This window comes from Balaenoptera acutorostrata, chromosome 2, assembly GCF_949987535.1.
Source record: "Balaenoptera acutorostrata chromosome 2, mBalAcu1.1, whole genome shotgun sequence".
NCBI classification, from domain to species: Eukaryota; Metazoa; Chordata; class Mammalia; order Artiodactyla; family Balaenopteridae; genus Balaenoptera; species Balaenoptera acutorostrata.
In genome coordinates, this window is record NC_080065.1 from 182,515,130 (window position 1) to 182,541,810 (window position 26,681).

The 26,681-nt window shown below is 52.1% G+C and overlaps 2 protein-coding genes across 4 annotated transcripts in view; one reads left to right on the top strand and one right to left on the bottom strand.

The window, feature by feature from the left end:
• The window catches only part of UHRF1 (ubiquitin like with PHD and ring finger domains 1), a 32,786-nt gene extending 23,265 nt beyond the window's left edge, over window positions 1-9,521 (bottom strand). The window contains exons 1-2 of one of the 3 annotated variants that reach the window (XM_057541342.1): window positions 9,363-9,521; window positions 7,901-8,067 (exon numbers count right to left, since the gene is read on the bottom strand). In XM_057541342.1, coding sequence (XP_057397325.1) covers window positions 7,901-8,053 — 153 coding nt within the window. In that variant the 5' untranslated portion in view covers window positions 8,054-8,067; window positions 9,363-9,521. Of the gene's footprint in view, window positions 1-7,900; window positions 8,068-8,706; window positions 8,862-9,329 lie in introns of those variants that run through there. The other 2 variants (XM_057541343.1, XM_057541341.1) reach the window with 2 other exon arrangements.
• Window positions 9,522-12,901: 3,380 nt separating this feature from the next.
• On the top strand, window positions 12,902-25,694 carry ARRDC5 (arrestin domain containing 5). Its single transcript, XM_007169154.2, has 3 exons — window positions 12,902-13,154; window positions 14,619-14,827; window positions 25,167-25,694. Exons 1-3 carry the CDS (start codon window positions 12,902-12,904, stop codon window positions 25,692-25,694), a joined length of 990 nt encoding a protein of 329 aa, XP_007169216.1.
• The last annotated feature ends 987 nt before the right edge of the window (window positions 25,695-26,681 follow it).

Sequence of the window (26,681 nt, forward strand, 5' to 3'; positions counted from 1 at the left end):
CCGGTGATCACTCTCTGTTGAGGGGGGGGCCATCATGGACACCGCAGGGGGTGAGGGTTGAGCAGCATCCCTGCCCCACCCCCTAGATGCTGGGAGCACCCCCCCACCCCCACACCCCCCACCCCGGTCGTGACAACCAACTGATGGCCTCAGACATCACCCAGCGTCCCCAGGCAGAACAACCTGGTTCAGAAGCGGTGCCCTAAAGGAAGGAAGAAGAACACACAAAAGATGGACTTTCCCTCCTTCCCACTTTTTAACCCAAAGCTGGTGGTTCAAAGGGCTGATTGCCATTAATATGCAAACAGCACCTGGGGTCACAGGGAAGGCAAGTTCCAGGGCACTCGCTGCAGTAGTTGTTAATCCTTATTCATCTTATTCATTGCAAACCTGAGAATCAGATGGCTGATTGACCCCTCTTCCAGGGAAAGGCACATCTGAACACACCAACACTTGCCTGCAGCTGCAGGGGCCACCAGGGTCCCTCCAAAGCCCACCCTGGACATCCGGGCCCACGCTACCTGTTCACCCAGAGCCCAGCAAGAGCCTCCAACGTGCCCAGCACTGCCCAGATGTCAGAGGGGGCCAGGGAGTGAGATAGCGCCAGCCCTCCAACACGGGGCCGACCCAGGACAGCCGTGACAGCGGGGAGAGGCGACACGTGTGGTCACAGCAGCATGACGCACAGAAGCCCAAGGGTGGAGCGACCCAGGGTCCATTGACGGACGAATGGATCAACACAGTGTGGCCATCCTCCCTAAAAAGGGGTGAAGCACTGACACTTGCTACACTGTGGATGGACCTTGAGAACACGATGCTCAGAGACAGAAGCCAGACACCAAAGGCCAAACACTGCCAGAATCCACGGATAGGACGTCCCTACAGGAATCAAACAGAATTGGATTCGCGGTGGCCACGGGCTGGGGAGGGGGGTAAGGGAGTGATCAATAAACGGTGCAGGACTGCCTCTGAAGGTGATGAAAATGTCCCCAAATCGACTGTGGTGATGGTTCAAGTCCCCGTGAATACACTGAAAACCAGTGAATTGCACACTTTAAATGGGTACATTGTATGGCATGCAAATTATATCCCAATAAAGATTTTTTTTTTTTAAGAAGAATCTGAAAAGGCTACAGACTGTATGATGCCAACTATAAGACGTTCTGGAAAAGGCACGACTATGGAGACATTAAAAGGATCAGTGGCGGCCAGGAGGTAAAGGGAGGGAGGAAGGGAGGGAGGAAGGGAGGAAGGGAGGGAGGAAGGGAGGAAGGGAGGGAGGGATGAACAGGCGGAACACAGAGGCTTTTTAGGGCAGTGACACTATTCTGTATGACACCATAATGGTGGATTACACATCATTACACATTTGTCCAAACCCATAGAGTGTACAACACCAAGAGTGAACCCAAATGTAATCTACGGACTCTGGGTGATGTTAATACGTCAACATAGGTTTATCAGTTGTACCAAATGCACCATCTGGTGGGAGACAGGTGTGCACAGTGGGTGGAGGGGGGGGCAGGGCAGGGGGTATATGGGCAATCTCTGTACTTTCTTCTTAATTCTGCTGTGAACCTAAAACTGCTCTAAAAATATAAAGTTTGTTCATTTCTAAAAAAAAAAAAAAATAGATGGAAAAAATAAAAATAGATGGAGAAAGCCAAGTGTCTCCAGCACCACTACCACAAGGAAACCAGCGGAGAGTAAGCCAAACGTCATTAAGAACGATGACAGGACGCAGCACCCGGTGCCCAGCGCCTCCGCAGCTAGGGAGACACGCCTCAGCACTGCGGACATCCGGGGCCGGTCACTCTCCGTGCACCGTGGGGGGTGGGGCAGCCTCCCTGGCCCCATCCACTCGATGCCAGGAGCAGCCTCCCGGTCGTGACCACCACAGACGTCCCCAGACACCGCCCAGTGTCCCCCCGGTGAGAACCACTGAGCTAGGGGCCCTCAGGTGCGCATCGGGGCAGGGGGGGGGGACAGGCAGCCCAGCGCCCATCACGCTCATGGCAGCATCGTTTGCAAGCAAGACGGTGACTCGTTCCCACCGAGGCATGTTACACAGCTGCGTGTGACAGTTAAACGCAGGAAAGTAGATGCGTCTGCCACACACGTCAAGGGAGGGAGGATGGTTTCAGAGGATGGGAAATAAACAGAAGCACCCGGCGGGGGTGGGAGTGGGGGCGGGGGCGGGGGAGCCGGGGCCGGGAGGGAGCGCGTGGTCGGGCTTCTGTTCTGCAAGGAGCACTGGGACGGAGGTCAGGCGGGAGATGGGGCAGCAGAGCTAAGGGGGGAAGCGGAATGCACCAGAATGACAGCGGGGGGTGCGCAGGGAGCAGCCGAGAGCAGGGGTGGTCAGGACTGGGCCAAGGGCCCGCGGCTAAAGACTGGGGGAGGAATCCTCAGGGAGCCGTGGAGGAGCTGGGTGGCACACCCACTCGTCTCCTCTCTCCCGGCATTTTCTACCCACGATGCCAGCCCCACACGTCTGTGACGGGTCTGAGAGCCGGACAGACAAGAGGCACCCACACGCACACACCCACACACACTCCCCCTCCCAGTGCAAGGGCACAGCGGACAGAGGCACAAGCAGGGTGGGCTGGGTACGGAAGGGGCCACGCGCTGGGCCAGGCTGCCCCGGGGCTCTGCCTACAGGACGGAATGCATGGGCTGGTCCGACTGCTTCCTGGGACCGCCTCTGGAACATTCCAGAAGGGCCCCCGCAGTGGGCAGGAAGGCGCTCGCACAACCGCTTGCCATGGTGAGAGGGTGTGTGTCGGGTGCCCCTCTCCCCAACGCTGCTGGCCCGAAGCTGTGCACAGCCAGTCAGGAAGCGCGGGGGGAGGGCTGGCCCCAGGCAAGGGGACCAAATGTGCCCAGTCTAGGTTCCTTCTAAGACCCTAAAGCTCCAACTGAGGCTACAGGCATTAATAAATGCTGTGCAGAGTGAATGACAGGCGAGCTGTACCTGAGGTTGCAGGTTCTCACGTTAAAATTAAACGTGCGGTTAAAATCCTGCATAACCAAAATTCCAGGTGAAAAATCCCTTAAACTGCCTGTAGTAAAACATATACACGTGGTTTGGGGCAGGTGACCCTGCTCGGCAGATTCAGGTGTAAAGGCAAAGCCGCCCAGGGCATTTAGATCACATCCCTCCCTCTTTTAATTGGGAAGCTTCCCGGACATTGGGAATTCTGGGCACACGCGTGGCACAAAGTGAAATAAAACACAGAGACCGCTTGACAACAGAGCTTCCTCTCCGAAGCCTGGATTCAAAGCTCACCACAGCGACACTTCCTGCTCACTTTCTGCCCCCCTCGGGGCATTCTGTGGGGATACTTTTCAGGCGCTGAGTGCTGCCCAGAGGCAAAGAGCACAGGCTATAAACACATCTGGGCTTGGCAAGGGGTGGTTCTCCTGTAGGCTAAGAGGTGGCCATCAGGAGCAGTGGAGGGCGTAAACCAGACCGCAGGCCCCTGAGGAGGGCGCGTGAGCTCCAGGCCAAGACAGACCTCCGGCCAGAGGAGGGCAGGGGAGTCTGTAACGCCGATGGCCGGGCTGGGAGAGAAAGCAAGTGAGACACCACACGGCCTCCCTTCCCGGGGCCGTGGCCCCAGCCCACACCTTTCCATCTAGGCCTCCAGGCCTCCGCAGCAACCTGGGGTTCAGGCCAGACAGACTGATGGATGCACAGAGAGGGGAGGGAAGAAAAGGCACGAAGCAGGATCCCGGCCGTGGCACAGGGGCACACTTCCCACCAGCGTGGGAGGAGAGGGGACACGACACCGAGGCACGACCCTCTCTTCACGTCCCAGCCCATCCATGGGTAGGTCCTGACAAGTGAACTCTGCTCTCTGACCCCGCCGGGCCACAGCCGAGGCTATGCCCTGGAGCGGCATTTCGGGGGTCTGCAAGGCCTAGGCTATCTATCGCGTGGTGACATCGTGATGTCACTGGCCATCTTCGGCCTCGTGATCCTGCAGGGGTACCAGAGCCTGTGCCTAAGGGAATGTGCCCTCGTGTTTTCTCGAGCTGTGAACTTTACTCAGCTTCCGATTTCTAATAGGATAAAAAACGACAAGACGTGACGAACATCTTTGGGGTCCTCCATCGCTTTGGAGGGTGGAAAGGGGTCCTCAGTCCAAACAGTGTGAGCGCCCGTGCCCTGGAGAGAGACGTGGTCCAGCACCTCCCACGGCTGCCTGCTCCTGACGTACAACCTGGATCCACCACCCCAGGAGGAAGCTTGCAAGTAACTGCCACACCCTGGCCAGCGGGACAGTTCCAGCTGTCCCTGTTTTGTAAATAAAGTTCTACTATGACCTGGATAGGGACACACCCATTCAGTTGTTTGTGTTCAGTTCAGGACTTTCGATGGCAGAGGTGAGCTGACAGACTGCACAGCCCACAAACAGTTACCACTGGGTCCTTAACAGAAAGGGTTTGCTAATCCCTGACCTAGAGGGCATGTCTCCAGCCAGGAGCTCTGGGGGTGGGGAGGAAGGGACCCTCCCTCATGCAGCCCAGCCGGAAGGACGGGTCTCCAGGAGGAGACCCGATTTCTAATAGGATAAAAAACGACAGGAGGGGACTGTCTTATTTGCCGCCTAACCCTGTCCTTTGGGAAAACGGGCTGACATTCAGGAAAAGCCAATCCAGCAGGGACATCTGGTGAGGCACTGTGACATGAGTGACCCTCCAAAGGCCATTCCTAGGATGCCATTTCACCTGATCTTTCAGACTGCTTTCCTTAAGTAAATTACCTACTAAATAATCAGTTCTCAACTGGGGACAATTTTGCCCCGTGGGAGCACTTGGCAACATCTGGGGACTTCGTGATCTTTATGACTGGGGGAGGGCTCCTGGCATCAAGTGGGTTAGACCAGGGAGGCTGCTCCACACCCCACAGCGCCCAGGACGGCCCCCCACGGAGGATGATCTGGCCCTGATGTCAGCAGTGCCCAGGGGAAGGCCCTGCGCCAAATGATTTATTGCTCCTTTACCGTGAACCAGGCGCGGAGCTCAACCAGCCCCCTCCCCGCACATCCCTGCATCCATGACCTCACTGAATTCTCACCGTGCACATGTGGTGGGTCCGCAATTAGCCCCACCTGATGGGAAAGCACAGAGACTGTCCCTGGCCAGAGACACTTGGCCAGGGCACTTGGGAAGATTAAGCGCAACCATTGTACCTGACTACGTTAAAGGCACCACAAACGACGGCTACTGGCTACTGCTATTTTTCCGGGCAGCCAAAAAAAAAAGAGACGCCAGATGCCTCTCGCCTTCGCCCAGGCTGGGCCAGCCGCCTGGCGTCCCTTCCCCCATTCGGCTCCCTGCATTTCCGCCAATCAAGTGACATAACCGCCAACCTATTCAGCCTAAGCAAGCCAGCCACGAAACCCTCCCATATCCTGAAGAAAGACTCAACTCTTGTTCTGCTTTACTGGCTCCGTCGACCTCACTGCAGACCTTGGACTGAGATGCCGTTTCTTTATAAAGGAAAAACAAAAGAAGGGAAAGGATCTCGAACACTCTCTAGAACATTCCGTAAAAACAACGGCTCTCTTGCACCCGCTGGAAATTGCACTGTTTCCTATCGTGATTAGCCCAGTCTGTTTGCAGACCTGACTTGCTTCAAGGTGCTGTTGCTGTGTGCCTTTGTTCCCCACCCTCCTGGCACTGTCCACACCTCCTGCGAGGCTGGGCCACTTCCTGGTCGCGCAACCTTGGGGAAATTGCATCACAGCTGAGGCCTGGCCTCCTTACCCGGAAGACAGAACTGGCTACTGGCTACGCATCGGCCCGCTGAGCGGGCTGAACGCAGAGTGAGCGCAGGGAAGGGGGTGAGCAGCAGTTAGAGGTCCCGTGGGAACGTGGAACCTTCTGAGAACTTCAAAAGCTGTGCTGCGAGAAGAAAGGCAGGGTTCAGAGCTGTCTCTCAGCGCCGATATCCTGATGATTAGAGGCACAATGCTTATCATCACGCTTTTTAACTCACAAAGACGTTAGAAGGCTTTCGTAAGCCTTCGTGTGGATCACCTATTACGCTCCCAATGCAGGGAGATAGGGGTTTGGTTACGTGGGTGTAGACATTTGTCAAAACTCCAAGAAGTCTGCTTAAGACGTGTCTCTCACTATATGCAAATTTCATCTAAAGAAACAAGAACCACAAACAAACATTGTACTCTAGTTAAGGACAGGCAATGCTGAAGGGTTTAGGGGGTGACGTGAACCAGTGCCTGGAACTTTCTCTGCAATGCATCCAAAATAAGATGGACTGGTGGACGGATAGAGGCAAGGGAGACAGCTGCAGTGATAAAGCAAACGTGGGAAATGTCAGTGCTAAAAGCCACGGGTAGGTGTGTAGGTGTTCATGGCTCTTTCAACTTTTCTGCATGTCTTTGAATGTAAAGATTAAAATGCACGGTGCCCAGCCCACAGCAGGCACCCAGAAATATTCACTGCCTTGAACTTAAGAGGACTCGATCCAACCCGCCTTTGGATGATGCCACGAACTGTTTAGCCGGTGCCCGCAGGCGGTCTTCAGAAACTCGGTGGAAGGACCTTCTGCTGAACACAAAGACTGAGAGGCAAATCGAAATCAGTTTGGATGCTGCAAAAATGAGCCCCCGCTGGAGGAGAGGGGAGAGAAACAGCGTCCCAGGGGAGCTCCACTCGCGGCCCTGCCGTTTCTCCACCCGCGCCACGCACGTGACCGCAGTCAAATCCCCGAGTTCTCCAGCTCGGCTTTCCCTCCCCAGGCGGGGCGCGTTAACTCAGATGCGTAAGACATTCAAGTCCTCGTATCTCGCACAGGAAGGAGGCTAAAGGTCTCGGAGGGCGCCTTGAGCCCAAGAAATTAATCATCAAGTCTCATTTCCAGGAGGCAGGCAGGATCCTCCCAGCCCCCAAAAAATCCTGGCCAGGCGGGGAGCATTTATTTTTCAATCTAGACACCAGATGGCGGCAGCACCCAGTTCAAAACGCGACAACAAAGTCAGAGCCCGACTGAACACTTTTAATCCCGTGCGCTGTCTACGCCGAGGTCCCTACAGGCCACCCAACTCCAGGGTGGCCCCAGCAGATGGGAACAACACTTTCTGTCAGACCATCTCCCACTCAGGGAAATCCCACTCACAGCCTAGCCTGCCGTCCCCCCTGCCAAGACACCAACAAGAATGGACACCCTCAGGGGCGCCACTAGAGAAAATGTCCCCAAAGTGGGCAGCCCATAAGCCAAGGGTGGCCATTTTCAATTGCTACAGGGGCTGGGGGTGGGGTAGGGGGAATCTCGAAGAAAGGAAACCTAGGAGCAGGGCCAGCTGAGCCCGCGGAAAGCACAAACCCCTGATCAGGGGCGGCCCCGCTGCCGCCAGAGAGGAGGCCCAGAAGTGGCGGAAATTCCTGATTAGCAAGCGCCATCTCCAACTCTGAATAAGCCGATCCAAATTTCTAGAAAACCCTGTGGGGGTCGGAAGCTAAATAGGTGCAGACCGTGGGCCATCAGCGTGTGTGTTTCAAAGAAAAACCTGGTCCCTTCCGTCCTAGCGTCTGAGTATTGATTCTAGGCTCTCCCTCAAAATTCATCAGCCCTCCATCGGCCACCTCCAACTTATTTTTTCTAGAAATTATTTTGAGGGGAGGGTCAAAAAAAAAAGGCGGGGGGGGGGTGGGAGTTTAAAAGCCCCCAGACGCAACAGATTCGAGTGCCTGATGTGTCAGTCTAGGAGTCGAGAGCCTTTGTTCCTCGCTCAGACATTGGAGGTTTCTGTGGAGAAGCGGACCGGACGAGGGGGGAAGAGTGTGTGTGCGGTGCCTGGATTGAGGCAAGAACAAAGGTGCTGGGCGGGCAGGCGGGCAAGCGGGCGGGCAGCCTGCAGGGCGGGTTTACCTGCTTGCCCCGGTAGAAAAGCCTCTGCAGGCCTGGCTCCACATGGAACAGCTCCTGGATCTTCTTCCTCAGCTCTTCCACTTTAGTCAGCCTGGACAAGGAGTCCACAGTGTGGGCCACCTTCCCATCCATGGTGCGAACCTGGATCCACATGGTGCCTGCTGGTGCTAGGAGGACAAGAGAGCAGGACCCCTCGGTCAGTTCTGCCGTCACCACCACCACCGGGCTGTGCCACACTCAGGTCATCCTTGCTATTATTGTCCAGACTGTGGACACCAGGCAACTCCTGGAACGCCCTCCCAGCCCCATAATGCCCCTAGACTGCCACGGCTGGCTCAGGGCCTGGCTGAGTGAATTAAGGAGTTAATGCATTAATGAGTAGCACCGGAGGAGGATTGAGGAGGGAGGGGAAATTACCGCAGAGCAAAAAGCATCCTGGACCACTCAGTCAACCCACCCTGCCTTTCACAGAGGGAAAAAAAAAAAACCACCAGAGGAAGGGGGACATAGCCAAACGGTCAGGGGCCGAGTTTGTTCATTCATCCATTCATTCATTCCCTGGATGAATACTGACGCAAGAGGAACCCAAAAGTCCGGCTCGGGTTGGAACTTCAGAAGTCCCAGGGAACTCAACTAAGTGTGACCGAAGGAGAAGGAGCCCACCAGAGACCCGGGAGCTCGGGACCCCCGGTGCTCTCGGCCCCCCGCCGCCGCCCCCGCGCGCGTGCGCGACGCACCCGCCCCGCGGTGGCCATGGCAACCGGCCGCCCCGTCCCGGTCGCCCCCGCGCGCGCAGCGCTACTCACCTCGGCCCCACGGCTGTCCCGAGCTCCAGCCTGCGTTTCCCGGACCCCGACGCACGGCCCCGGAGCCCCTCTTGTTCTCCCGCCCGCCCGCGCGGGCCAAGCCGGCGAGCCCACGCCCACCCCCACCGCCAGGACCTGCCGAGGGGCCCGCGCGCCAAGTCCCGCCCCCTTCACTTGAGCCGCCTCGATCATTGGCCCCGCTGCGGCCGGCCGCCCCGCCCTGCTCGCTCCCCATTGGCCCAGACGCGCCCGGGGAACTAAGGGCGCGCGAAATCGGGCTCGGGCGCGACAATTGAATCGCGGGGCACCCCGCGCGCAGGCGCGGAGCCTGACATCCTCCCCCGCGGCTCGCCGGGCCCTCCCCCACCCAGCCGGCGCGACCCCCGCGGGGCGCCAGGGATGTTCCGCTCGCCCCTGCCCGAGCTCGGGCTGCCAGGGGCGACTCCTAAGGGCCGGCAGGGCTGGGGGCAGAGCCCGAGACCGCGTGTAGGGCAGCCCTGGCGCGGGGGACGCGTGCGCCCGTGCTGGCCGAGAGTCCCGGAAAGTTTTGCAAAGTCAAGGAGCCGGGTGCGCAGAGTCCTGCCCGCCCCCCCGCCCCCCCGCGCCCTGGCCCGGGCTGGCACCTCAATCCGCCTGACCGCTCACGATCCACTCGCCTGATTGTGCGCCGGCCCTTCTGAGGATGGCAAAGGAACCGCGTGTGTGGCTGGGACCCCGCGCGGACGTGCGTGCGATCCCGAGCCCCCGGACGGCCACCACTGCCCGCTGCGCTGCCAGCTGCTCTGATTTTTTTCCCGCGAAAACTTGGCGTTTGGGAGTTGCGGGGCCACAGGAGGCCGCGCCGGGGGCGGGCGCCTGCCTGGTGATTGGCCGCCGCAGTGGCGGGAAGCGAGAAAGGGGGTGGGGGGCGCCCCCGCCTCTGTCCACCCCCCCCCTCCGCCCAGCGGGCCACGGCCCCGCCCAGCCCTGCGCGCTCTGCTGGGCGCGCCCAGCGTGTAATGGGGTCGGGTGGCGGGACCTGAGTCCCCCCCACCATGGGTGCCCTTCAGGAGCCCTAGGGATCCCCCCGGGGGCAGGGGTCCCCAGCGTAGAGACCCCCGACCTCCTAAGTCCGTTGCTTCAGCCTCTCTCCCCAGGCATGCACTGACCAGTAGGGCAGGAAGGCGGGAATCAATGTCTAAATTCTGCCGGAGAATTTGGGGGGATCACCCCCCCAGGAGACCGCCTGCACCCGATGACGGGCCTCATCGCCCCAGCCTGATTTCCTAGCGTCAGGGCTCGCCAGCGCTCCCCACCCTACCCACCCGCAGGGCTTGTTTGCTGGTTTTTCCCGCCTCGTTTTCCCGCCTTCTCCGGGCTGTCCAGGCGGGCAGAGCTGCCCTCCCCCCCTCCGCCCTGCCTGCTCTGCTCTGGCCAGTCTTGGCGGGCATACAGTGACCCATGCTGGACACCTACAAAGTGCCTGAACAGGGTGCTCAGAGCTGGGAGCGCAAGAGTGGGCAAGGTCGACCCTGTTGGTGGTCTCCCGGGACGTTACATTCTTATCTGGGGAGACCAGCAAGAAATGAATAAATAAAGCAAATCATTTCAGATACCGCACATGCAATGAAGACAGGACAAGAGCTGGAGAGTGACCGGCGGCCGTATGGGGGGTGGGGAGAGAGGGTACTCTGGTTAAGGTGGAGAGGTGGGCCTCTCTGAGCACATGACATTTGAGCTGAGATCTGAGATGAGAAACCAAGGACAGATGGGTCAAGGCGGGAAGAGCAAACTCAGAGGCCGGAAAAGGCTTAGCGATGGACGGAGAGCAGGGCAGACACAGCAAAGGGGAGGGCAGGCGGGAGCTGAGGCGTCAGAGGGGTGTCTATAAGACCTCGCAGGCCACCAGGAGGACTTTGGTCTTTCTCCTGAGAACAGTGGTTAGCATGGGAGGGCTGTGAGCAGAAAAGCGATGAGCTCCAATTTATGTTTTTACAAGGTTTCTCTCGCCACATGCAGAGTTCCTTCTGTCTTGGCGCTGGTACTTCTGCTTTTGTTTCCCCTGGCGGTAGACAGATTAATGGCCCCCCAAAGATGTCCACATCTTAATCCCTGGAGCCTGTGAATATAGAACCTTCCATGGCAAAACGGACTTTGCAGAGGGGATTAAATTAAAGATCGTCAGATGGGGAGATTAACCTAGATTATCTGGGCTGGCCCAATGTCATCACAAGGGTCCTAATAAATGACAAAGAAGGGCGGGAGGGTCGAGTCAGAGACATAATGATGGAAAGAGAGGATGGAGTGATGAAACCAAAAGGCAAGGAATGTGAGAACCCTCTAGAAGCTGGAAAAGGCAAGGGACAGATTCCCTCCTAGAACCCTAGAACGTAATCCTGCCAACACCTTGATTTTAGCTCCATTTCAGACTTCTGACCTCCAGAACTGTAAGAGAATTAATTTGTGTTGTTTTAAAGCACGGAATTTGTGGACATTTGTTATAGCAGCCAGAGGAAGCTAATACACTCCAATACACGAAGTCCAGGTGCTCCTGTTAATTTTCTCCACCTTCAGGACTTCCTCAATGCAACTGATTGCATTTCTGGATGCTCAGCCATCAGCCACGTGGAGACCACGTCACAGGTGTGAACAGGTAGGCAGGCCTCCCGGAGCTTGTGAGGCAGATGAAATCTTCCACATTGACAACACCTGCCACAGGAACCCAGCCTGCTACTGGCGAGAGCATAGCATCCATTTGTGCCTGCTGTTGCTAAAGCTCAACGTGGCCGAAAGAAGAAATAGACCGTATGTTCTTCATGTACATTTGGTGCAGGGCACAGCCCAGGCTCCTTGGATGTCTGAGGTTAAGTGACACAGAAAGAGGTGTCTGGCTTTCCCTGAAGAAAAGACCTGGAGTGATGGTGATGCAGGGCCCCATTTCTCTAGTCATTTCGAGAAAGTCAGAGGGGTTGCTTGGGTTAATTAACAACCATGAGCAAAACACTATGCCAAGTATCTCCAAAAGAGGCTTAGTAACCAGTTAGGAAGACAAGACATCGATGTCTGCAAAAGACATCACATCCAATAAAGCAAGATACGACAAAGAGTAAATGAGGCCTGCCAGAGCCTGGAGAACAGATACTTCGTAGAGCCTCTTCTGCTTCAGACCCTCGCGCTTAGGCACCGGCCCACGTGCAAATTGGGCACCATGAATAACTGCTAGGGTGCCAAGGGCCCCAGTTTCCCTTTTGCAGAACAATATGCTCTCGACAGTCATTAAGTCATTCAACAAACTTTAATTGTCCTCCCTTGCCTGAACCAGGCTCTGGGTTCGGCAAACAAAGTCCTGCCCTAGAGGGACTTCCCAACCAGTGGAGGAGACGCTGGCATAAAGACAAGTGTCAGCTGTGCAGAGAGAGAGAGTGCTTCGTGATGGTATCCGTGTTCACATGGAGCCCACCGTGCTCTGAACATCTTCAAGACACAGCAGATTCCATGCCCTGGCCATGGCTATCATTTTCTTTCTAACACACACTGATATAAATATAGAGCCATTAAGGTGGAAATGATTGGGAATTCCCTGGCAGTCCAGTGGTTAAGACTCCGAGATTTCACTGCTGAGGGCACGGGTTCAATCCCTGGTCTGGGAGCTAAGATCCCACAAGCTTCATGGTGTGGCCAAAACAAACAAACAAACAAAAGGTGAAAACGATTATCTGCGTAGGACCCAGCATCAATCTGTGAACCCTGAGAAGGGGGTGCACACATCCACATTTGGGGGCCATCGGATGGAGCAGAAAATACCCCTGGGATCATGCCCTGTGCCTTTCCATCTGTAAATAGAGCTCATGATGCCTGCCTCACCACAGGGCCTGGAAGAATTCTTCCCACCCAGGCCCCTAGACCTCTGGCAGGATGACAGTTGTTCCCTAGTCGGCAGCAGTGTTGGGATCTTGTGGTTTTCTTGTTCGTTTGTTCATTATTTCCTAGGAAAAAGAGGTCAGGCTACCATTTCACCAACCAGTGAGGACTTTGCGATTCCCAAGCGGCCGCCCACTCCCAACAGCCTTGCCTCTCATCCTGGCCATTGGGAACCCCTTCCCGGAACCCTGGCTGGATGATGTCACAGACGGATGACGTCACTGCGGCCAAGGAACCGGGGATCTCAGTGACACAGGGGAGGGGGGAGGATGTTTCTCCGTCACCCCAACCCCCCATGTCTGTGGTGAAGTCCATTGAATTAGTGCTGCCCAAGGATGCGGTCTACCTGGCCGGCTCCAGCATAAAAGGGCAGGTGGTTCTAACTCTGAACAGCACCCTGGTGGACCCCATCGTGAAGGTGGAGCTCGTGGGAAGAGGTTATGTGGAGTGGAATGAAGAAATTGGGGCATCCCGCGATTATAGCCGAGATGTTATTTGCAACAACAAGGCTGACTATGTGCACAAGACAAAGACGTTCCCAGTGGAGGGTAAGGACAAGGCCGGCCGCCAACCTTAGCCAGAATAGGAACCGAGGTCTGGAAGGTAAACACATCTGTTAGTCAATCAACAAACCCCCGGGGATATCAGAAATGGGCAGAGGCCTGGTTCCTGTGGTCACGGGGAAAGAGATAGGAGGGAGAAGGCTAGGAAAGCTCTCCGTGGGAAGGACTGACTAGTCCCCAACTCTGCCAGGTTCAAATCTAAAGTCTGGACAGATATGAGGAAGCCTGAGCTGCCAGGAAACTATATGTCCTTTCCAAAATGTGTCCATGGGGGTGTTTCCGGGTAGTCCACAGTCAAGCAGAACACTTGGCCAATGCTTGGCTGAACAAAGTTCAATTGTAGATTTTTTTTTCTTTAATTTTAGATAGGGTAGCCTGGGAAGGGCTCTCCAAAGAGGTGACTACCAAGCTCAGATCTAGTGATGGGAGGGGGACCTGCCCAGATATCCAAGGGAGGAACGGCAACCTGCTGGGCCTTCATGCTCAGCAACTAGGCCGCCTCTCTGTGTCCCAGTTAACCCACCTGGAAAATGGGAATAGGAAAAAGTCCTGCCTCCTAAGACTGTCTTGAGGACTTAATGATTTAATGGCATGTCGAGGGGAGGGCTCAGAATAGCGGAGGGGAGGGGGGAGGGGTATACAGTAAGTGCTTGTTAGGTGTTCGTTTTTTCAACCAAAACACTCCCCCACCCCTCACCACCCACATTATCAGCTATCACCCTTCTTCATTCCCAAGGGAAGCATCCTTTCCTCTCAGAAGCATCAGCCCCAAGCCTGCGATGGGTTCACTCATTTACTTCACAAACATGTATTAAGCACCTACTGTGCACAACAACCATACCAGATGCTGGGGATACAACAGCGAAGAAAACAGACAGGGTCCCTGGCGTCGCTGGGGTTGCCATCAGGCAGGGAAAACACTCTAATAAGAGGGTCTTGGAGAAGTGCAAAAAAAAATAAAACAGGGAGGTCACAGAGATGGGGGGGCAGTGTGAGTCCCTCCCCTGTCTTCTGTCACCACTCAGTCAATCAACAAATATTAAGTACCTACTGTATGCTGTGCACTGAAGGCCAAGCTCTGCCAGGGCAGGGAGATTCGCCTGCCTTGGGACCCAAGATGTGTTTGTTGAATGAATATGTGATCAAATCCTGCAGCCGGACCTCCAGTTTCCCAGGCCCAGAGCAGGGGTGAGCAAGTCCCGGTCGGTGGTTTGGGGTGACCACCCCAGTTGCATCATCACCTACCCAGGGCATCGGTCTCCAGCCCAGCTGAGACCTAATATTTATGGGCCTAGGCTTTTTCGATCCCTAAAAATCACAGAGCTAAGCCTAGCTCAGGGACAAACAGGCCAGGTCCAGAACAAGCTCCCTGCCAGAACAATAAAGAAAGAAAAGAGGGAAGAAAAGATTCTAGAACCTTCTGATGGCATCGGTGTGTTTTGTTTTCAGATAATTGGTTAAGTGCAGGCAGCCGCACCTTTGACTTCCATTTCAACTTACCTCCCAGGCTCCCTTCTACCTTCACCAGCAAAATTGGCCACATCTTTTACTTCGTGCAGGCCTCCTGCATGGGTCGGGAGCACATCCTAGCCAAGAAGAGAAGGTACTTGTTGGTTCAAGGGACTTCTTCGGATTTCCACGCAGAAAACCCATTGCAGGTAGTGATGTAGGAGGAGCAGGGGTAGGGCGTGTCCTCAAAGCTCCCCGGAGGCAGGGGGAGGCAGGCAGCCAGGAGACAGGGGAGGCGGTGACCCGGAAGAAGGGAAGGTGTTGGCCGCTCCTCCGGCCCAGTGATTTCGCAAACGGGGAATCAGAAACCAGGGCAGGAACTAAACCAGTGGCTCTCAACTGGGGTGATTCTGCCCCTGCGGGGGACACTGGGAGATGTCTGGGAACATTTTTGGTTGTCTCAACTGGGGAGGGGGGATGAGTGGGATCAAGAGAGTGTGGGCCAGGGATGGTGCTCAACACCCCGCAGCGCCCCCCACAGAGAATGACATGGGCCCTGAATGTCCTTGACATTCGAGAACCAAGAGTGAGCAGAGGGGCTTCCCTGGTGGCTCAGTGGTTAAGAATCCGCCTGCCAATGCAGGGGACACAGGTTCGAGCCCTGTTCCGGGAAGATCCCACATACCACGGAGCAGCTAAGCCCGTGCACCACAACTAACAAGCCCACGAGCCACAACTACTAGCCCACACGCCACAACTACTGAAGCCCTTGCGCCTAGAGCCCGTGCTCCGCAACAAAGAGAAGCCACTGCAATGAGAAACCCGTGCACCACGACGAAGAGTAGCCCCCGTTCGCCCCAACTAGAGAAAGCCCGCGTGCAGCAACAAAGACCAAACGCAGCCAAAAATAAATAAATAAATAAAGTATTTTTAAAAAAGAGTGAGCAGAGGGCCCGCTGTGACCCCTGACTGAGGGTCCTGGGCGCTCGGTGACTCTCCAGGAACTGATAATGGAGGTGGTGCCCCCCACCAAGAAGCACGGAAAGGGGATGCCCTCCATTCAGGGGGAAGGAAGGGCCTTGTGGCATCAGTCACCTGAGCGGAGGAAGGTTTTGGACAGCTTCTGGAGGCCAGGTGCAGAGGTGGAAGTAAGGGGGGGTGGACTTACCTTGGCCAAAGTCACTTCACCTCCCTGGGGACCCATTTGTCATCAGAGTGTTGTGACTGAGAGGGCTGGCATTTTAGTTTTCAAGGTCCAAGTTAAAAATCCCAGCATCTCCACCTACCTGCTGTGTGACACTCTGCAAGTGACGTGGCCTCTCTGTGCCTGCATTTCCTCATCTGTCAAATGGGCACAGAGATGGTGCCTGTCCCCTAGATCTCAGAAGGAGCAGTGAGGGGACTTCATGCAAGTTCCGGACCTCGCACAGTGGCTGGCAGTGGTGGTAGGAGAGAGCCCCAGAATATTTAGGCCCCATAAATCTCGTCACTGCTGCTGCCGCCACAGGTAGCCTTCTTTTTTTTTTTTTTGGCTGCACCGCATGGCATTTGGGATCTTAATTCCCTGACCGGGGATCAGACGCGTGCCCCCTGCATTGGAAGCATGGAGTCTTAACCACTGGACCACCAGGGAAGTCCCGGGTAGTCTTATCTGTGTAACAGGGATCATCTCTAGCCCGGCCTACTTCAGGGGGGTAGATGCTTGGAGGGGTGGATCAGATGAAGCAGACCTGAGCTCAAGGCCCACTTGGCCACCTGCTCCCTGTGTGACCCTGAGAGGGCTCTGGCCCTTCTCTGGCTCTTCCCTCAAGAGTTAATCTAGGGTGCAGGGGGCACAAGGCAGGAATTGGGGCAAAATGCTGGTATGGGACCAGACCTAGCTTGAGATCTCTGCCGCCAGATCCTTCACTAGCCGATGGCCTTGGGCAATTAACAGCACCTCCCAGACCCTCGATTGTCCTGATCTGTACAATGGGAATACTACTGCTACTACTACTACTACTAATCCTTCCTCGATTGTGGGGATCACAAAGCATCCAGCACGATGTGTACACATAGGGGATGCCTGGTAAGTGGGAAGAGCTCAAATCGTTATTATAGCAGCAAAGGGAGTTATTACAGATATGTTTTATTATTTATTTATTTATTTATTTATTTATTTTTGGCTACATTGGATCTTCGTTGCTGCACACAGGCTTTCTCTAGTTGCAGCGAGCGGGGGGGAGCTACTCTTCAGTGCGGTGTGCGGGCTTCTTATTGCGGTGGCTTCTCTTGTTGCGTAGCACAGGCTTTAGGCGTGCGTGCTTCAGTAGTGTGGCGCGTGAGCACCATAGTTGCGGCTTGCGGGCTCTAGAGCGCAGGCTCTTGAGAGCAGGCTCAGTAGTTGTGGCACACGGGCTTAGTTGCTCCGTGGCATGTGGCATCTTCCTGGACCAGGGCTCAAACCTGTGTCCCCTGCATTGGCAGGCAGATTCTTAACCACTGCACCACCAGGGAAGTCCCTACAGATATGTTTTGAGAGTACAAAAATACGGTGTTTTCTTCAGCTACTCAGTACTGTTTTAATCAGATTGTAGGGGGCAGGGTGAGGGCAGGAGCTGGTGGACCATGGCAGAAGCTACTGCTCTGGTCCAAGTAGACACGGAGTCTTGACTCCTACAATCTGTCCTTCTCATAGCAGCTGAAAGGATTCAGGTGATGACCCTGCTTGGCCTTCCAGGGCTCCCACCTCCCACGGGGTAAAAGCTCAAGGCCTCCCTGCGGCCCCCAAGGCCCTGCACCACCTGCCCCGTCCCCTCCCTGCCCTCCCCTCCTCCCTCTCTCCCCCTCGCTCACTCTGCTCCAGACACACAGGCCTCCTTGCTGTTCCTCCAACACGCCAGGCATGGTGCTGCTCCAGGGCCTTTGCACAGGCTGTGCCCTCTGCCTGGAACCCTGTGATAGGATCTTCCTATCCCTCCCCCTCATCCTTCAGATCTTTGCTCGGAAGCCAGATCTTCAATCACCGGCATTGCTGATGCCCCAATGAACCGCCACAACCCCCACAGAAGGCAATATCCATATTAAAATGAACACGCACTTTGTCCCATCCATTTCCCTTCTAGAAAATTCTCCCATCGCTATCCTTCCACGTGTGTGACATGACCTCTCACTGCACTGTTTGTGGTGGCCAGAAACTGGCAACAGCTTAAATGTTTGTTGCTAAGGCAATTAAAGTAGCAGTACACAAAGGTCAACTCTACAGATACAGCAAAGAGAGAAAGAGAGAGAGACCAAGGCACAGACAGAGACAGAGAATGAGGCAGCTCTGCCTTTCAGCACCTCCAAGTTACTGGGTTGAATGAATAAAGCAAAGTTCAGAACAGCGTGTCTAGCCTGCACCGTTGGTGGTAAAAACAAAAAATGCACAGAACTTCCTTGCAGGTGTAACAAACTGACGTCTCTTTCCAGAGACCAGAGAAACCGGCAACAGACACTGCCTCCTGGGAGGCAGCAGGGGAGGGTCAAAACTTTTCCCCTTCCACTTTTTTTTTTTTAACATCTTTACTGAGATACAACTCACATACCTTATAATTCACCCCTTTAAAATGTCCAAATCAGGACTTCCCTGGCGGTCCAGTGGTTAAGGTTCCATGCTTCCAACGCAAGGGGCATGGGTTTGATCCTTCGTGGGGGAACTACAATCCCATGTGCTAAGCGGTGTGGCCAAATAAAAAATAAATAAATAAAAATAAAATAAAATGTCCAAATCAATGGCTTTTAGTGCATTCGCACAGTTGTACAACCCTCACCATCGTCAGTTTTAGAACACTTTTATTATCCCCCAAGGAAGTCTTGCATCCCTTAGCTGTCACCCCCAAACCTCTCTGTCCCCTCCCCCAGCCACCACTAAATGCATTCTCTGTCTCTGTGGATTTGCCTGATCTGGACATCCCTCCCTTCACCTCTTGATGGACCTTGGATTGTTTCCACATTTTGGCTATTAGGAACCACGCTGCTACTAACATACGTGTGCAAGTTTTTACATGGACGCAAGTTTTCATTTCTCTTGGGTAGACACCTAGGAGTGGAACTGGGAAAGATGGTAACTCTATGTTTTACCTTTCGAGGAGCGGCCAGACTCTTCTCCACAGCGGCTGCCCCATTTTACATTCCCACCAGCCATGAACGAGGGTTCCAATTTTTCCACATTCACTCCTCTCTGTGTACCTTTAGAATTTTGAAAGACGTGACCCGTTGCCTCTTCCAACAAGCAGTACCATTGGGTAGAGGACATGTCCCCAAGACCTTTCCTAACCAAGAAGTCTGAAAGAGTCCGCATCCTGACTCCCCTTACCTCACCCCCTTGCCTAACCTCATAGCTTATCCCTATCAGAAATGTACCACTAGGGCTTCCCTGGTGGCGCAGTGGTTAAGAATCCGCCTGCCAGTGCAGGGGACACGGGTTCGAGCCCTGGTCCGGGAAGATCCCACACGCCGCGGAGCAACTAAGCCCGTGCGCCACAACTACTGAGCCTGTGCTCTAGAGCCCGTGAGCCACAACTATGGAGCCCACGTGCCTAGAGCCCCTGCTCCGCAACAAGAGAAGCCACCACAATGAGAAGCCCGCGCACCGCAACGAAGAGTAGCCCCCGCTCGGCGCAACTAGAGCAATCCCGTGCGCAGCAACGAAGACCCAACGCAGCCAAAAATAAATAAATAAATAAATAAACAACAACAACAACAAAAGAAATGTACCATTTAAAAACAAAAAAAGGAATGTACCATTTATATGTCCATCTCCAGACCAGAGCAGGGACTGGACTGGTTTTCACTGCTATGGGTTTTCCTTGAACTTCGCACCAAGTTGATACAAACGAATACTGGTTGAATGAATGAATCCCCCCAAAGTTTCATATATGCCAAAGGAATATGGGGTCCCAAAAGACTCCTGGGTACGGAAAATCAGTGTTGAGTTTGTGCCCTAATATTCTTGGAAATCAGAGCCCTGTGGCCACCCGACCTGGCCTGGCGTGGGGGGTCTCTCTGATGGGCCACCCCTGATGCCTCTTGGCACCTCCTTCAGGACCAGGACAGAGCTGCTGGCTTGGTCTTGAGTTAGGGCAGTGAGTCCTTTAACGCCTGCAGGGTCCTAACGCATGCAACGAATTTTCGAATAAGACTGGAGGGGTTTTAGAATGAAATGGGCTGCAACTAGCCTTCCAAGAGGAGGGAAAGAGTGGGAAGGCTGAAGATAGGCAGGAGCCAGAGGCAGAGGGTAGGAGGTGAGGCTGAAGGGGTCGGGGGTGGGGGGGTGGGGGTGGGGGTCAGCCTGAGGTCTCCAAGAGGAAAGGCGTTGGACCTAGAACAGTGTGTTTCAAACCTCAGGTCATGACCCGCTAGTGGGGTGCAAAATCCATTTAGCAAGTTGCAAAGCATATTTCTACAAAATGAAAGGATAGGCAGGACCAAAATAGAAAAATATCAAAAAATATCAATTTTGTGGATTGCAAACGTTGTTGTTCTTAATATAAAATAAGAAAACAGAACAGAGATTAAAATAAGTAGAATAGAAAATATCAGAAAAAGTCCACTCGGTGGGTTGCCATTAATTTTTTTAAATGAAAACATAGACTAGAATATGTCAGAAAATATAAATTTGGTGGGTTGCAACAGACTTTGTTTTTATAAAATCAATGTGTAGGACTGAATAGAATAGTACTGAATAAGTAAAAGGGGATAGAATTTACCAGAAAAAATAAATTCGGTGGGTTACAACATTTTCGTTTTATATAAAACAAAATGATAGAATAGAATAGCGTAAGTAGACTAGAAATAACAGAAAAATCAATTCAGAGGGTCCAATCAACAGTTTTTAAAAGAATAGATTAAATAGAATAGAATAGGATAGAAGAGGAATTCTCAGCAGGCATGTAGCAAGGATAAGCATTATTTCATGAAACTTATTTCTCTTTCATAGATTTAGATGTCGATGGATATATAGATTTGTGTTTTTTGCCACAATATTAAAATCTACGTTTTAACTATGAGTTGTGGTTTTTATAAAAAGAATAATATGTAACAAATACTCTATGTGGCCTGCAGAGTCTAAAAGATTTATCATCAGGCCCTTTACAGAAAAAAATTCATCAACTCTATGTCCTAGACCAACTCCTTCTTTTAAATTGTAGTATAGTCGATTTACAATATTATATTAGTTTCTGGTGTATAACATAGTGATTCAATATTCTTATAGACTATACTCCATTTTAAGTTATTACAAAATAATGGCTATATTTCCCTGTGCTGTATAATAAATATATCCTTGTTCATCATTTACTTTATATATAGTAGCTTGTGTCTCTCTCTCTTTTTTTTTTTATTGGAGTATAGTTGCTTTACAATGTTGTGTTAGTTTCTGCTGTACAGCAAAGTGAATCAGCCACATGTATACGTGTATCCCCTCTTCCTTGGATTTCCCTCCCATTTAGGTCACCACAGAGCATTGAGTAGAGTTCCCCGTGCTATACAGTAGGTTCTCATTAGTTATCTATCTTATACCTAGTAGTGTATATATCACCCCTAATCTCCCAATCCGTCCCACCCTCCCCTTCCCCCCTTGGCCTCCATACGTCTGTTCTCTACGTCTGTCTCCATTTCTGCTCTGCAAATAAGTTCATCTATACCATTTTTCTAGATTCCACATATATGCGTTAATACATGATATTTGTTTTTCTCCTACTGACTTACTTCACTCTGTATGACAGTCTCTAGGTCCATTCATGTCTCTGCAAAGGTGCAGTTTCGTTCCTTTCTATGACTGAGTAATATTCCATTGTATATATGTACCACATCCTCTTTACCCATTCATCTGTTGATGGACATTTAGGTTGCTTCCATGACCTGGCTATTGTAAGTAGTGCTGCAATGAACATTGGGGTGCATGTATCTTTTTGAATTATGGCTTTCGCCAGGTATATGCCCAGGAGTGGGATTGCTGGGTCATATGGTAGTTCTATTTTTGGTTTTTTAAGGAACCTCCATACTGTTCTCCATAGTGACTGTATCAATTTACATTCTCACCAACAGTGTAAGAGGGTTCCCTTTTCTCCACACCCTCTCTAGCATTTACTGTTTGTAGACTTTTTAATGATAGCCATTCTGACTGGTGTGAGGTGATACCTCATTGTAGTTTTGATTTGCATTTCTCTAGTAATTAGTGATGTTGAGCATCTTTTCATGTGTTTGTTGGCCATCTGTATGTCTTCTTTGGAGAAATGTCTATTTAGGTCTTCTGCCCATTTTTTGATTGGGTTGTTTGTTTTTTTGATATTGAGATGCATGAGCTGTTTTTATATTTTGGAGATTAATCCCTTGTGATCGCTTTGTTTGCAAATATTTTCTCCCATTATGTGGGTTGTCTTTTCGTTTTGTTTATGGTTTCCTTTGTTGTGCAAAAGCTTTTGAGCTTCATTAGGTCCCATTTGTTTATTTTTGTTTTTATTTCATTACTCTAGGAGGTGGGTCACAAAAGATCTTGCTGCGATTTATGTCAAAGAGTGTTCTTCCTATGTTTTCTTCTAAGAGTTTTATAGCGTCCGGCCTTACATTTAGGTCTTTAATCCATTTTGAGTTTATTTTTGTGTATGGTGTTAGGGAGTGTTCTAATTTCATTCTTTTACATGTAGCTGTCCAGTTTTCCCAGCACCACTTATTGAAGAGGCTGTCTGTCCTCCATTGTATATTCTTTTTTTTTAAATTAATTAATTTTTTTATTTATTGGCTGCGTTGGGTCTTCGTTGCTGCGTGCGGGCTTTCTCTAGTTGTGGCGAGCGGGGGCTACTCTTTGTTGCAGTGCGCGGGCTTCTCATTGCGGTGGCTTCTCTTTGTTGCGGAGCACGGGCTCTAGGCGTGTGGGCTTCAGTAGTTGTGGCTTGCAGGCCCTAGCATGCAGGCTCAGTAGTTGTGGCGCACGGGCTTAGTTGCTCCGTGGCATGTGGGATCTTCCCGGTCCAGGGCTCGAACCTGCGTCCCCTGCATTGGAAGGCAGATTCTTAACCACTGCGCCACCAGGGAAGTCCCTCTCCATTGTATATTCTTGCCCCCTTTGTCATAGATAAGGGGACCGTCAGTTTTTTTGTGTCTCTTAATCCCATACCCCTATCCTGCCCCTCCCCTCTTCCCTCTCCTTACTGGTAACCACTAGGTTTTTGGGGGTTTATTTATTTATTTAATTTATTTACTTTTGGCTGCATTGGGTCTTCGTTGCTGCCTGTGGGCTTTCTCTAGCTGTGGTGAGCGGGGGCTACTCTTTGTTACAGTGCGCGGGCTTCTCATTGTGGTGGCTTCTCTTGCTGCGGAGCACAGGCTCTAGGCGTGTGGGCTCGGTAGTTGTGGCACGCGGGCTCTAGAGCACAGGCCCAGTAGTTGCGGTGCTCTGGCTCAGTTGCTCCACGGCATGTGGGATCTTCCCGGACCAGAGCTTGAACCCGTGTCCCCTGCATTGGCAGGTGGATTCTTAACCACTGCGCCACCAAGGAAGCCCAACCACTAGTTTTTAAGATTCCATATATAAGTGATAATATAGAGCGTCTGTCTTTCTCTTTCTGACTTATTTCACTAGGTGTGATACCCTCTAGGTTCCTCCACGTTGTTGCAAATGGCAGGATTTCATTCTCTTTATGGCTGAGTAGTACTCCATTCCATTCCATGTACATGACACATCTTCTTTATCCATTCATCTGTTGATGGACGATGCTTAAGTTGCTTCCAGAGCTTGGCAATTGCAAATAATGCTGCTACGAACTTTGGGATGCATATATCTTTTCAAATTAGTGTTTTTGTTTTCTTCGGATATATACCCAGGAGTGAGATTGCTGGATCATATGGCAACTTTACTTTTAGTTTTTTGAGGAACCTCCATACTGTTCTCCACAGCAGCTGCACCGATTTACATTTCCACTAACAGTGTACGAGGGTTCCCTTTTCTTCACATCCTGGCCAACATTTGTCATTTGTAGAATTTTTGATGATACCCATTCTGATAGGTGTGAGGTGCTATCTCATTGTGGTTTTGATTTGTATTTCTCTGATGATTAGCCATGTTGAGCCTTTTTTCATGTGCCTATTGGCCATCTGTATATCTTCTTTGGTAGAGCAACTCTTTCTTGTATGTAAGCCCAAGAAGTGTCTTCAGATGCTCCTTCCAGCTCTTTTATGATGTCAAACACACATGGAAACAATATAAATGTCTATCCTTTCCTAGCGGTCCAGTGGTTAGGACTCCATGCTTCCACTGCAGGGGGCGTGGGTTCAACCCCTGGTCAGGGAACTAGGATCCTTGCTGCACAGCACGGCAAAAAACAAACAAACAAACAAAATATATATATATATATATACATAAAATATACATATTTTATATATATATATATATAAATGTCTATCATGGAGGGGGAAGGGTAAATTAACTATTTTGCAGCACATTCTATTGCCATCGTGGAAACAAATGAATCAGAATGACAGGCACCAACATGAATGCCTTTCAAACACAGAATGTTAAGCTAGAAAAGCAGGTTGCTGGAAAAGATATGAGGCTTGATTTATTTAAAGCATTCAAATATGTCAAACAATACTGTGTACTGCTACCACAAATAAATAAATGTATTCCTAAACAATACGAACATTTGCATGAGCATGACAAATGCCACACACACACACACACACACACACACGCTTGTAAAAGTATCAAATTCCTCTGGAAGAAGATACAGGAAGTCAGCAGAAGTGAAGAGCAAATCATTGTAAGCACGCTCCACGTCACATCAAATCTTTTATTTTATTTAATTTCATTTATTTATTTATTTTTTGGTTACATGGCTTGCAGGATCTTAGTTCCCTGACCAGGGATCAAACCTGGGCCCCGGCAGTGAAAGCACCAAGTCCTAGCCCCTGGACGGCCAGAGAATTCCCTCGAATCTTTTACAGTAGTACCCACAAATAAAAAGCCAAATGTTACCCAAGCCACACATTAAACATAACGTATATGTGACTTTATTTGCAATCCAGCAGCTAACCAATTGATATAAAGGCTGCTTTTTGAAGCTTTTATTTAAACACGTTACATAATTTCAACTCTACAGTTTTCATGATTCAGAGTCCATAATATTTTCTCCTTAAGTCTGAACTACTTGGGTAAGCCCTAGGTCTGGGCTTAGACCATAAGACATTCCCTGTCTTCCAGAAAACTAAGACTCAGAGAAGTCAAGGCACTGGTTCAAGGTCACACAGCAAGTGAGTTATGGAGCTGGGGATAAAGCCAGGGGCTTGTGAATTTCTTAGGTCTATTTTACAGACAAGGAAATTGACAATCAGAATGGCAAAGGGTTTTGATTAAATGGCAAAGCTGGGAATGACTTTGGGCTGCAAAATCCCCAAGACTCCAGATTCCATCCCAGTGCCTCTTACTAGGAGAGTCCCAAAGGCTCGAGGCTTTGGTGGACTGTTAGGTGAGCAAGTGGATATTGTGGCCGCAATGCCTCACAATTGTCCATTCCCCCCACCCCCTTCTAGAATCCTCTGTTCGTGGAGGCTGAGAAAAAGATCTCCTACAATTGCTGCAGCCAGGGCACCATCTGCCTGCAGATCCAGATGGAAAAGAACACCTTCACGCCGGGGGAGAGGGTCATTTTCACCACGGAAATCAACAACCAGACCAGCAAGTGCATCAGGACGGTCATCTTCGCCCTGTACGCCCACGTGCAGTACGAGGGCTTCACACCCAACGCAGAGCGACGCTCAAGGGTGGACAGCAGCGAGCTGCTTCGGCAGGAGGCCAACACCCAAATCACACCCTTCAACACCACCAAGATCGTCAGCACTTTCCACCTCCCGCCCGTGCTGCCCGTGAGCGGCGGCACACAGGACAGCGCGATCATGAACACCCACTACGAGCTGGTCAGCACCGTCCACCTGCCCTGGTCCCTGACCAGCGTCAAGGTCAAGGTGCCCATCATTATCACCAGAGCCCCCGTGGACTCAGACGCCTGCGGGCTGCTGGACGGGAGCAGTGTTACCGTGAGCCTGGATCATCAGAATTAAACGCCCAAATGTCTAAATATTTAAAGTTTTATCAGACTCTAAGGCAGGTCCTTCCTTTGCCTTGTGCAGATGGTCTTCAGATGAGTCCAGGCTTGGGCAGCATGTGGTCTGAAACTTGCCAAGCTCCAGCCGTGCGGTCATCCATTTCTCCCATCCCAGGAAAGATCACTCAATACCGGTAGAGGACAAAGCCTTCCAGACTGACAAAGCCTTCCAGGACCGCACCCCGGTTAGCACCCCAGACCCATCTGTTTGCTGGCTCTTACAGTGCCAAGACCAGGGATCCCCAACTGGGAGCGACTCTGCCCTCCAGAGGACACTGGCAAAGCCTGGGTGTATTGGTTATCCCAATTGAGGGGAGCAGGGTGCGCTCCTGGCATCCAGGGGCTGGGGGCCAGGGTTGCTGCTCCGTGCCGCCCAGTGCCCAGGACGGTCTCCCACAGAGAATGGCGCAGCTCCAGATGTCAGCAGTGCCGAGGTGGGGAGACCCGGGCTGGGGCCCTTTATGGGGACAGATGGTTGTTGAGTCCCCAGGCTGGGTCTGGGAGCCTCTTACCCAAGTCGTATCCCTCCTCCCTCACAGTCCTCCTCCCCGGCTCCCCCACCTCATTCAGGGTAAAAGCCCAAGTCCTCCCAGCACATCCACCCACGTCCAATCCATCAGCAAGCCGTAGGGGCCCTTCTCCAAAACCTCCCCAGAATCCTCCTATTTCTCTGCCCTCCTCTGCATCCAGCTTTCCTCCCATCCATCCCCTGGACCAGGGCGGTCACCTGCACCTGGGTCTTCTGACCCCTGACCTGGATCCCCACGTTCTGTCCTTCCTGCAAATAAAAATCCAGGACCCCCAATTAGACTTGAATTTCAGAAGAAGAATTTTTTAGCATAAGTATGTCCCTCACCACAGTTGGTATCTACTTATGCTTTAAAAAATCATTCCTTGTTTATCTGATATGCCAGTTTAACTGAACATCCTGTATTTTATCTGG

Bases quoted from the DNA above. Each gene is read 5' to 3' on its own strand.
- ARRDC5 (XM_007169154.2), top strand. From the start codon at position 12,902: ATGTCTGTGGTGAAGTCCATTGAATTAGTGCTGCCCAAGGATGCGGTC. The intron at 13,155-14,618 runs GTAAGGACAAGG...TTTTGTTTTCAG, and splicing joins AAAGACGTTCCCAGTGGAGG to ATAATTGGTTAAGTGCAGGC. The intron at 14,828-25,166 runs GTAGTGATGTAG...ACCCCCTTCTAG, and splicing joins ACGCAGAAAACCCATTGCAG to AATCCTCTGTTCGTGGAGGC.